We start from the raw sequence: 12,926 nt of genomic DNA on the forward strand, positions 1-12,926 counted from the left end.
TCTCGTCTAGTCGTATCCGACCATCGTAAACGACTCATATTCGGACATGAATATAAGAATACAATTCACATAACTTAGGAACACGATGAACGAAACATATTCATATCCAACATATCGAATATTCGGCACTCACTCCCTAATACAAAGCTACTAACATTTAACACAGGATTACACAGAGAGAGTTGCATGATTACACAATGATAAGCAAAGATCCCAAACGTCTCCAATGACCGACGACTCTCTAAATACATTAAAATCTACTTGCTCTCAGAATACAAATGCTTAAAGCTACTAGCTAAATACAAATGCTTAAAGCTACTAGCTATCCCCTCTAAATCACACCCTTACTAAACCGAGAATATAACCTCACCAAGCACAACTCCATTTGGAAGATAACGATTGTCACCGGTTCCAACATCAAACAGCCCGGATTCTCATGTTGCCAGCTTTCAACTCTGCATGTTAAACAATGCCGGAATTCGACTCATTCGCCTCTTCCATTTGGCTAAGCTTTTCTTCTGCTAGCATCAAACCTCAAAAGCACATTTTTCTACTTATTCCATGTTAACATCTTTATTGTTCAGACAAACTAATTCCAGGATTGAAACTAACCGATTGTGGTTTCTAAGGAAACCGAGTCCTCGGTCTTCCCCTTCCCCTTTTCTTGACAGGATACGAAGGAGCCGGTTTTTGTCCTTGATTAACATGTGTACCCATCGGTGACACATTTTGGCCATTGGAAGTTTCAGCTGTAAATGGCCGAACCGGGGCAGGAGTTGGATTGATATCGTTTTGGTTAGGATTAGGATTTGGGTTTGATCCACTAAATGGGAAAAATGGGGAAAATCCAGATGGGAAAGGGCCGTTAGGAGGCACGCAAACAAATGGAGGACCCTCGTATGGCTCCGGGAATATAGGAACCAAGGTACGCACTGGTTTTACATCCAAAACTTCAGATTTATTGATTGAATTTGGATGAACAGTGTTTCCACCCATCACTCCTTCCATTTCAAACGAAAATCAAGTCTTTCAATCAAAAAATTTATGCACTAACCCTAAAGCCCCAATGTGAACCAAAATTACAGCGATATTAGTCCTTTGAACCTTTTTCTTCAAAACCATGAAAAACCCATATAAGTGTCCTCCATCTTGACTTGTTTATGCACTAAACAAAGCTCCTATGTGAACCAAAATTACACAAAGATCAGCACTTTGAACCCAAAATTTTCTCCCCCTTTTTTTCTCTTCAAAACCAGTAAAAACCCACTTCAGTTCTTCACCTGTTTATGAACTAAACCACAAAAATTACAGAAAGATAAGCCCTTTGAACCACAAATTTCCCCTATTCTCTTCAAATCCAGGAAATACTCACTTCATTTTTCACCATTCTTGACTTGTTTAAGCACTAAACCAAGCTCTTATGTGAACCAAAAAAATTTCCCCTTTTTCTTTCCTTCAAAACCAGGAAATACCCACTTCAGCTGCACTGAATCAATGTCCTATGTGGAAAAAATATTACAGAAAAAAAAAAGAAATCAAATCTTTAAAATAAAGCATTTCTTAAAAACAAGAAAAATACCCATTTCATTTTTCACGATTCTTGACCCTTTTTATGCCAAAAATAATAAATAAACAGAAAGTGTGAAGACAAAGAGATCTAGGGTTCTATCTTGAAAAAGGAAGCAATTATTATATATTTTTTAGCATAAAATATTAACACAAAATGGAATTGGTGTTTACCTGAAGAAGAAGAAGAAGAAAAGCAAGAAAGCGAAGAACAGTAGACCGACTTTGAGGTGTAGATAGATGGGATTTGGGGTGCTTAAAAGCTTTGCTCTAAGAATATATATATATTATTTAATATTTTTTTTCGTTCTCATTCACAATAAATAAATAAATAAATTACCTACCCATGTGGGTAAAAATTAAATATATATATATACACACACTAATTTTTTTTCCATGTTAAATGGCATTATGTGGTGTAAACTTTTGAAAATATTATTCTATAAATATATTATATTTTAAAATAATAAATAAAAATGAAATAGTAATTTTTTTAAGGAATGATTATTTTATTTTTTATTTTTATATTTTAAATTTAATTATTAATATCATTAATATTTATTTATTAAATTTACTAGCGAGAATTTTTTTTTTATCATCTAATTGTGAAAAGTTATAAAATGATCATGCAACTATTACTAAATTTCTTTCTTAGTCACTTAATTATAAAAAGTTACGACATAATCACATAATTATTCAATTTTATTTTTTTACCAGTGACAATTTTTAAAATTGACATAATAGTAATTTTAACTCTTAATTTAGTTTTAATTCTAAAATAAATTTAACCCTATATATTTACACATTGTGTAATTTATTTTTTTCCACGGTTTTACTTTTTTTGTGACATTAAAGATTATTTTTAAAAGAACGAGAAAAAATAAAAAAAATTATTATTTTGGATTTTGGAGTGTTTCTATTTTTTGTATATTTTCAATCAAATTTAACTGATAAATTTATTTTTTTAGCTTTTTAGATGAAATGACTACTATAAAATAAAACCTCTAAAAGAGATCAAATTAGACAATATGTAAATGTTGAGGATAAAATTTTTAGAATTAAGACTACGTTGACACATTGTATAAATATTAAGGATTAAAATTATTATTATATCAATTTTAAAATATATTACTCCCGAAAACAAATTTTCTAATATTTGAGTTATTACTTATCTAGTTTACTAAAAAGGTAAAATTATAAATAAACATGAATTTAATAGAATTTTTTAATAAAGTTTACATTTTATAACAAATTTACATTTTTAAAATTTAAAAATAGAAAGACTGAATTTTGAATATAAAAATATATTTAAACCTGGAAAAGTCAAGATTTAGGTGAAAGTTTGGAGATTTAAAAGTATTTGAGTTTTTTTTTTCCCAATCTCAAATTTAGGATTTTCGAAGCTTTTGAATTTTTGAATTTGTTGATTGATGGCATGGGACCAACATACAGAACCGGGAAAAAGGAAGAAGTGAGTTACAGGGTTTAATTGAATATTTAATTTTAGTTATTAAATTCAATTATCACGCTATACATTTATATACACACACTACCAGTAAGCCCTAGGGTTAGGGTTTTCCAATCTATTTCAGCTTTGGCATTTATTATGTTGCACTGCAACATTTTATAGGTGAAGATGTGTTTTAAGTTCTTCCTTTCTTTCCCATAAAGAAATTGTGTTCTTTTTTTTTTATTAAACTTATTTTTAAGGTTTCAATGGATCCCATTCAACGACTCTCTATCTCTATTTTTTTTATATAAAAAAATTCAATGATTGACACAATTACATCATTTTTTTTAAATATTATACTATAAAATTTAACAAATAAAATTAATAATATTAATAATTAAATTTGAAATTTGAAACTTACAAGCTATATTCCTAATTTACACATAAAAATATATAGAAATGAGTACAAGAATTATTTTTTTTAAAAAAACTTAAATTACAAAAAATATATAAATATATAGAAATTTATAGTATATTTTAATCATTAAAAATAGTGTATATGTAAAATTTAAGTAAGTTCATTCATACGATGAATGGCTCATTCAACCAAGCAATGTAGTCCAACATAACAAAATATGTAATATCAAAAAGGGGAGTTTGGAGTGTCAATTAACTCCATAAAGTAACCATTTCGCACCCAAATGCGTAACAACTTTTTAACTTAATTCCAAAGAAGTTTGGTTCAGGCATCACATTCTTCTATCAATCTATTTATCTATCTATAGTTTCGTTCGGTTTTTTTTTTTTTATAAAATTGTAGTGGTAGTTCATTTCCATAACAAAATTCCCTAACATCGTTTAGATAGACTACCAAGAAATGCTCCTTTGCCTATCACCGTTGCCGATGGAGGGAACCGAAAACCCATCAGCAAAACTGCCTTTCAACCACTTGGATGCTACCCTCAATCTCTAGTTACTGAAAGGCTGATAATTTAGTTAAAAAGAGTCTTGCTTGTTGTGTTAAAAACAGATTATAACTCGTCGTGTGGCTCGGATCCTCCTTTTACTTTTTCGTTGGTTGAGCTATCTGAGTCCCCCACGGGTTTGTCATTTTCGGAGGTATCCTTCTCAGAACTGGTTGTGTTCTCTGATTTGCTCTCGGTTTCATTCTTTACGGGCTTCTCGACTTTAGGTTTTGGCTTCGGAATTCTCTTGACACTAGCAGCCTAAACCAATAGCAATATATTAAACACAAGCTAGGCGCATTTAAGCAAACTACCAAGTAAAAGTATCGTTTTTTTCTGGCATTGATCAACTAAAACAGGCAGCAATACCTTGTCTTGCAAATTGAACACCTTCTCGTATACTTCTTCAGATGTGAAAACAGGTGTGCCGTATCCAGACGTCCTGGACAAAGGTTGACATGATAGTTGTCAAATTGAACATGTAAGAAAGGTTCAAAAGCAGGATTAAAAGAGAACCATGACAACAAACATATGTTTTACTCAGAGCATGTGACTAAAATATCGGGACCATTAAGTTTGGGATCAAGAAAAGCAAATATTCAATAATAAAAAGGCCGCAAGTAATGATTTGAATGTTTAGCATAAAAGAAACCAGTTCCAGAAAACTATAAGAACTCAAAACAAAATAATCTGGGGGAGAAAGAAGATCAGAAAAGGCAATGCATCATTAAGGGCTATGTTACTTGGACTCTGATATGAGTTGGTTATAGGGGAATATGGTGTCATCAATTATTTTTCAAGATTTCCATAATTTTGGAAGGTCGATGAAGGATCATATCCTCATATCCTATACCTACAAAGAGACATGGATTGGACATGGCTACTAAAAGAAAAGTGAAATGGATATGGATGCTTCAAGAAAAATAAAATCAGAGAAATACAGATTAAGGGTCCACAAGGGCAAGCACACAAAACGAGTCATAACTGGGCAGGGTCATCACTCAGCATAACCATATTATCATAAATGGGCTAAACAGGTCCCTCCTTGGCACTGATCTTACAATGGGAGGAGCCAAGTCTGGCTCCTGCGGGCCAAATCATATGAGGAAAATCCTTGTATCTTCTAACCCAAAAATCCTTGTATCTTCATTAAATTCAAAAATGAAAAAAAAAAAAACGCTAACTTTAATGACATTAATAATTCAAAAATAATAGAAGTTATTATGATGTCTGTCACTTTTACTTTCTCAGTTTTCTTTTGCCATAAAAGGTACCTTTTCCTATTTTATCTTTCACCTATGCAGATGATCTATATAATACTTTAGAGGGAGGTCAGTGTATGCACATAAAAATATAAATTTCTAAAGATCCAAGATCTCACTGTGCTATATGAATGACTTCAAACATAATACTAAGAGCAATAACTTACTTCTTTTGCTCTGCCTCCTTCTCATCCAACCAAGTCTTCAACTTGTCCATACTGGTCGACAACTGAAAAGCAAAATGTTTATAAGTTTTTGCCACAGCTTAAGCAGATACCTAATCTAGAAAATATCACAAAGAGAATTTCAAAAGTGAACAAATACCTCGTCTATTCTTTCTTTCGGCAGCCAGGGTTTTTCTGTCTCCCACCCATGAATAGTCTACACAGATACCCACAAAAGTAAATATCCATATATCAAGTTAACTAAATCTTTTTGTCTCAAAGATGATGGTCTTTTGATAGATGGGTCTGAATTCTGATTTATTAAGGCATAACAACTACATAAAACCTTATAGGTAACATTTAGTAGAAAGCATGTCACAGATAAACAATAGAAAGCGTGTCACAGATAAACAATCTGATGTACCTGTTTCAAGTCAGAGAGATATTGTCGAGCAACTTCTACTGCTTCTGGCCGTGCAGTCAACTCCTTAAATCTACACATTAGTTAGTCATAGAAATTGTTTCAGTCCACCATTAAGCCTTTTTAATGGAAAATTATTCAGATTATATTGCCACATTTAAAAAAGAAAAAATAATCCCAAGAAAAAAAGAGGATACCGGAAAAATATTGGATCAGCTGTTGCTTTTAATGAATTTAGACGATCTTGAAACTCCGAGGCATTCGCATCTTCACCATCAGTATACAACCATTCTTGAACCTGAAAAAAGAATGCTCTATGCTTAGTTTTTATGAGTGAACTTACTAAAACAATCTCTGAAAAGATGGTACTCACCTCATCAAGCTTTTTGATAACAGATTGGCGCTCATCATTTGAAGATACTTTTTCAAAGTCTTCAGATGTTTCAAGCTGAAAATAATACAAAACATATTACTAAAACTGAATTTGTTCTTTAAAAGAAAGACTGTATGCCGCAGACAAATGAAAAACTCATACAATTGACCAGACAGTGAAAAATTAGATAAAGTGCAGAAACTAAAACAATTTCCGTATGCAGAAAATCTGAAAAAAGGGGGAGACGTAACTCAAAAAACATCCATCATGACAGAAAGCAAATATAACAGCTAAATAAAATTAAACAGAAAAACAAAAAACCACACCTTCTCTTTCGTAGCATATATATATTCTTCAAGGTTATTTTTTAACTCTGCTGTTCTTCTTCGCTCTGCATCCTTCTTGTCCAATGCTTCCAATCTATGTTTAGATTCAGCCAAAGATTCTTTTGAAAAAGGCATTCCAGGTCCTGTTGTTTTCTCCACTATCTGCAGATAAAAGAAAATGGGAAGAGGGATAAGATAAAAAAGCAACAGTAATGAGCTAATACAAAAAAATATATATTCTAGCAAAAGAAAGGCAAATAATCGCATGTAACTAAATGTTCCAACATTGTGTGCACCTTCAGTGGAATTTTAAAGGTCCGCTTCTTTAGTTTTCTTTCTGTACCAAGATCCGTTGTACTTGGTTCTTCAACAGTACTGTTAGACCCAGTACTAACTCCGCCATCTGACTCTGAGTTACTGTTACTTTCTTCAGAAGTACTATTAGTACCATTGTCAACAGAAGCATTGGGGGAAGCACTGGTTGTGTTCTCTACAGTCAAATTCTTTTTAGGAACTTCTATCCATTCTGTTATTTGGATAACAGCATCTGCTTGATCCAAAGAAAGAATTCCACTTCTACTAAGAGAGAAATGCAAGTTTGTTTTGATGGGAGCAGACAAATTCCTTGATAAGTACCTGCATAAGGCAGATAACAAAACACCTTCGATTATTTCTTGCAGAAGTAGTAAAATAAAATTATAATAAACCATTAAGTAAGTTTTTTCTATGAATTAATTCATAATGTCTCCATAACTGATAAGTTCACATTTGACCCTCACCCTCCCAACCAAAAAGTATGAGGTCTTTCCTAAGTCATTTTCATTTGTTTCAAATGTTATGATACCAGATCTTTTATACAGTCTCAAAATCCCCTTCAAAAGAAACTAAACCAAACTATTAACACCAAATCATTGCAAGGTGACAAAGATCTGCATAGATCCTTACTTCTCAGCTGTATCTGTTAAACCAGACACCGCATAGTGAGCAAATACAGGAGAGGTTATCCCTGGAGGTAAAAGATCTTCACGATCGTAGGCAAGTGATACTTCAAAATCTTTACCGTGATTAATGGACTTGAAAATCTGTAAATGAAAAATCAGGCATTACCATTAGTAAAACTACTAAGAAGATAAGTACTCCTTTTAAACCATACCTCTACAAGGGTTCAAACAACACATGTTTTACCTTGCTGGGAAGTTTTTTCATCCTTGGAACAAGTAAAAGCCTGGTCACCTCATCTTTTGAGAGATCAGCCCCATCTAATTCAACAACAAAACCATAGGAGGAACCATCAACCATCCCCAGCTTACGATTCAACTTAATTCCATCACTTAAATTTGCAGCATGTAGTGCAGAACCAAGAACGATAGCTTCATCAGCATCGAGATGTTTGTCTAGATCTTTCCTTCCAAAATATTCCTGGAGTGTAGCCTGTTAAGGAAAACAGAAACAAGAATAAAATTTTATACCACACCTCCTCATGTATAAAAATGTGAACCTTCGACAAAAATGCAACTAGGTAATTCTACATAAAATAAGTAAACCTTCTTTCTTTCAATTCTTTTTAATGATTTGTTTCTGCACATATGCAACAGGGGAAAATGTAGAACAAACCTGCAACTTTGGAACTCTAGTAGCACCTCCAATCAGCTCCACAGCATATATATCATCAGCTTTAAGACCTGAATGCTTAAGCACTTCTTTTACAGGTACAAGAGATTTATCCCAAAGATCTGCACAGAGCTCTTCGAACTTCTCACGAGTTATGGTGCTCCTGAAGGGAAGAAAGAACAAAAAAGCAAATTCAGACAAGCACAAGCACAAGCACAAGCATAGCACCCAAAGATTACCACAAATTCCAGATAATGTTCAAACTTATTTTCTCTGTGATTGTGCGACGAAATCATTGCATGACGCCTACACACCCTTTCTAGCTTAAAATTTTGTTGTTCATTTAATTTTCTCTATTTTATTTAATATTCAAATTATGAAGTATCCATAAATATAGACACCTAGCTGTCCACTACCATTTATTTGATAAGAAAAAGCAAAACAATTTATAACTTCTAAGGACAGGATGAGAATGAATGGGTAAAGAACAATTAATAGATTTTTTTATCATTTTTGCGAACTCCACAGAAATGATGATATTTCCTAAAGGAATGATTTAAGGCCCTAAAGGGGAAGGTCGAAGAGAGCAATATCTATAAATTGTTCGCAGATTCTTACATGATATCCTGGAATTAATAAGATAAAAATATGAAACAAGTTAGAAGAGAATACAGAAAACTAGAAGATGCAAATGTTGATCCCAGAAGTACTCAAGCAGTTAAGACTAGTCAACAGTTTTAGAGAAACAGTAAACATCTCAATCCTTGGCTTCAATCATAAGTTTTTTTTCTAAGAGGAATATGAAACAAAGTCATACTCAATCTCAAGTTTTTCTATCATGGATAAGAAATATACAAATCCATACATAAGCATGTACCTAGAATTAGATAAGATGATTTAAAGGCTACATACCTGAAATCCCGATCATCATAGAGGGATTCAACAGATATTGGAGCTGCTGTATTTGCACTTAAAATTTCTTTTGTACGCTTAACCTGTTTCTTCAACTTAGCCATTGCCTTGGGATGCTTCCTCACATCGACCCCATTTTCAACTTGTTTATTGAACTCATCTGCAAAATACTCCACCAGCCGTAATTCCATGTTCTGTCCTCCTAATTCTGAGTCCCATCTAACATCCTTCACCTGAAAAAGATGTTAAATGTCAACGAACATGGAAACAATATCCAGATATGGTATGATGAGACATTTAACTGTGAGACCAGATTGGAATAATAGGCAACAGCTGGTTATCAGAAGAGTAAATCCAAAGTCCATTCGATATTGTCCTAGGAAGAAAGCAGATGCAGGAGCAGTCCTCCTTTTGGAACAACTATCAGTAGAAAAGCATTTTAAAAAGTGGTTAAAAGGTTCTTCTTCAGTGGAAATATAAGTCAGCAAGAAAGAAATTGTGGATTACAGTGATGAAATTACAGCATTACTAAATCTTTTACCAACTTTCAGCAAGTTTAAGCTCAATCAGACCCATTCTTCTCAGCATGGAAGGTATTGATGCAGTCAACGAAAAGCCTTATAAAAGAATAAAGATTCGTTCCTAATGTCAAATAAAAGAATAGACTACTGGATCCGTTAGAAACAGCGAAGCTTTTAAGAGAAACCTAAGCTTTTAGCATCTTGGTATTTCTAATCATAGAATTGTTAACAGAATAAAGAAATCAATGATCAATCCAATTCACTGATTTGATTACAGACTATCAATCAAATTCTATTGATTAAAAGAATAAAACTAATGATCTTATCTAATTCATCGATTTAATTACAGTTTACCAATTATCCTCTATTGATTAACAGAATAAAGAATCAATGATCAATCTAATTCACTGAATTACAGGTTATCAACAATCAGATTTCAATTCCTAACAATTGCATTCATTACAAACCCTATAACTCATTAACATATCACCAACACTAACATTAAGAGATTTCTAGTTGGATGCTTAACAGTTTAAAGGCGATAGCAAAAGTAGGTTCCATATACGTTTTAAAATTGTAAAGTTTTTTGCTTTTTACCTGAAATTGGTTGACAGAAACAGTTTTCCCGAACTCCTTCGCATTATAAGCAGAATAAAAAATAAGAGCTGCATAAGTACTACTCGAACCCATATCATACAAAATCACATGTCTCGACTCATTCGAGAAATCTTTATCGATCCCATACTGTAATGCCGCCCCCGAATGCTCGTTTATCAGCGAAATGACGTTTATTCCGGCCATTTCCGCCGCCTTCAACAACCCTTTCCTCTCCGCCTGTCCAAAATACGGCGGCACCGAAATCACCGCATCTTTAACCGTCACTTTAGAATGAAACTCCGCCAAATTCGACGCGTACTTCAAAATCATCCCCAACAACTCCTCAACGGAGTAACTAACATCGCTCGAAACTCGAATCTTGGCAGCGCCTCTAGAATCTTCAACTACATCAAACGGAAGGTACATTGAATCGGCGGAGCGCTTGACGTCTTGATAGGGCTTCCCAATCATGTCTCGAAGATTGGAGAACACTTTGTCGGGATAACGAGCAACGATCCCGGCGGCTTCTTCACCGAGCAAGCGAGTCTCCGATTGGAATGCGACCAACGCTGGGGATTTCCGCTTGGACATCTCGTTGATGGCTATGGTGATCGGACTTTGGCCAGGTTTCAGGTTCACGACGGCCACTTTTAGCCATTCTGAACCTAGATCTATGCTTGAAACAGCCGACTCCGACCTAATTAGGAATAACGATAGCAGGGATAAGAATATCCCTAATCGGAATAGCATATTCTTCCTCAAAAGTATTGCTTACAATTTTTTTTGTTCTAAAGTAATTTGAGAGAAGACTTCAGAGAAGAGACGAAGGTTCTTGACGCAGTGAGTCAGGGAGGGGCTGCTGCAGATCGAGTTCTGGTTATTTATACAGTAAGCTGACTAGGGAGTGTGTTTGACGTGGAGAGTGTAAATGTCCTATAAAAAGAAGCCACGTGGAATAACTGGCACGTGGCAATTTTTTAGCTGCTTAGATGTGTTGTGTTTTCGTGTCCATTACTTGGTCGTTTGCGGGTTCTTTGGGCAAATTCACCTTTTAATTTCACACCTTATAAAATAAATATCCTCAAAAATAAAATAAAATAAACTTTTTTTTTCATTTTCAATAGAAACTTTCATACTAAATTTATTCTTTTAAAACTAAGTTTCATATCTATTATAAGAAGATCATCTCCGTCCCTTTCTAGCGAGAGAATGATAAGTAAGATTTTTCTTTTTAATTTTTAGCTTTTCCCTACTGACAAAAAGAGTAGGAACGACGTGAAATCATAGTTTCATACAATTTTCTCTTATTATAAAGTGAAATTAAAGTTATATATTATGAATTGTTTTTAATGTACAAGGATGTGTATTCGAGTGCATTGAAGCGTATTATCCCCATATTTATGGGTTGAGAGAGGCTATGGTTATTTCTAGACATTATGTCAAAAAATAGATATATATGATCAGAATATATAATGAGATTGTTCAAAAAAAATTCATGCATGTTTGAGATGATAGTTATGAAAAAATTTGTTAGTAATTGCATTATGTCTGACTTTCGTGTTTGAGATGTAAATTTTATCCATACAATTTTTTTACTTTGTACATGATCTCATTGGTTATTCTTAGAGGTGTTCATGGGCCGGGTAGGGCCGGGTTTGGGTTGGGCTCAACTAAAAAATCATGCCCATTTATTGGGCTCAGACTGGGCCGGACCCAAAAAATAGGCCTAAAATTTTACCCAAGCCCGACCCAGATAAAAATACTAAAACCCGAGCCCGGCCCTCCCAGCCTGTATTAATTTTTTATATTATTTTATTATTTTTTTAAATATATATAATACATCAAAAATACTAAAAATATCAAAATAAATATTTCCCAACAAATTGAAAATAAATTTTGAAAAATATGTAGACTTAAATAACACTAAGATAAATGCAACTTAACAAGCAATTGCTTCTAAAATAATAATAAAATTAACACTAAAATAAAATTTATACAGTATCCAAACAATAACAATAAAATAATAGCAACATAATAGTAAAATGGTAGCAAAATATAGAGAAAGCAACAAGAAAATAACATTTAAAAGTAAAAAAAATATACAGATTTTTTTGTCCTTTAGTGAATTCGGGCCGGGCCAGGCCGATCCCGGGCTAAAAATATCTTACCCGAGGCCCGGCTTATTTTTTAAACAGGCCTTATTTTTTTGTCCAAGCCCATTTTCCGGGCTTATACTTTTTCCCAAACCCTCCCACATTTCGGACGGGCCTTTGGGCCGGGCCAGGTAGCCCGGCCCATGCACACCTCTAGTTATTCTTAGCAGTTAATTGATTATGCAAATTTCTCGTGATTGAATTTGTGAAAGTATGAGTAGCACTTTCAGTGATTTTACATTTCAATGCAGAAAAGTGAAGTTAGTATTCGGAGTATTTCAGTGATTCTGCGCTTCGAGACATTTTAGTGTTATTTTAACATATCTTGCTTGTTCATTTGAGTCAATCATGGGCTGTCGACTAAAGAGAAAAATACATGGTAAGGGATTAAAAAATATTAAAAAAGAGAGATATGTGACTAATTAAATAAGTGTTAAAGAAAGATATGGTAAGGAAAATATGTAGTGAGAGCGTTATTATATCTAAATGCGTTATACCAAAATATAAATAGACATATTATAGTGCATTAATTAAATTAAAGCAACTTAAATAAAGAGCTAGTGATATTACTTAAATTTATAATGCTTAATTAAAGTTATGATTCA

General features: G+C 33.4%; 1 protein-coding gene across 1 annotated transcript; it reads right to left on the bottom strand.

The window, feature by feature from the left end:
* Window positions 1-3,632: 3,632 nt before the first annotated feature.
* Window positions 3,633-11,029, bottom strand: LOC107955358 (heat shock 70 kDa protein 17). Its single transcript, XM_016891125.2, has 14 exons — window positions 10,169-11,029; window positions 9,051-9,283; window positions 8,142-8,301; window positions 7,713-7,958; window positions 7,473-7,609; window positions 6,824-7,163; window positions 6,528-6,689; window positions 6,202-6,276; window positions 6,026-6,126; window positions 5,832-5,901; window positions 5,568-5,624; window positions 5,411-5,472; window positions 4,351-4,423; window positions 3,633-4,242 (listed from the first exon to the last, which is right to left on the bottom strand). Exons 1-14 carry the CDS (start codon window positions 10,916-10,918, stop codon window positions 4,048-4,050), a joined length of 2,661 nt encoding a protein of 886 aa, XP_016746614.2. The 5' UTR covers window positions 10,919-11,029; the 3' UTR covers window positions 3,633-4,047.
* Between the last annotated feature and the right edge of the window lie 1,897 nt (window positions 11,030-12,926).

Source organism: Gossypium hirsutum, chromosome A06, assembly GCF_007990345.1.
Source record: "Gossypium hirsutum isolate 1008001.06 chromosome A06, Gossypium_hirsutum_v2.1, whole genome shotgun sequence".
NCBI classification, from domain to species: domain Eukaryota; kingdom Viridiplantae; phylum Streptophyta; class Magnoliopsida; order Malvales; family Malvaceae; genus Gossypium; species Gossypium hirsutum.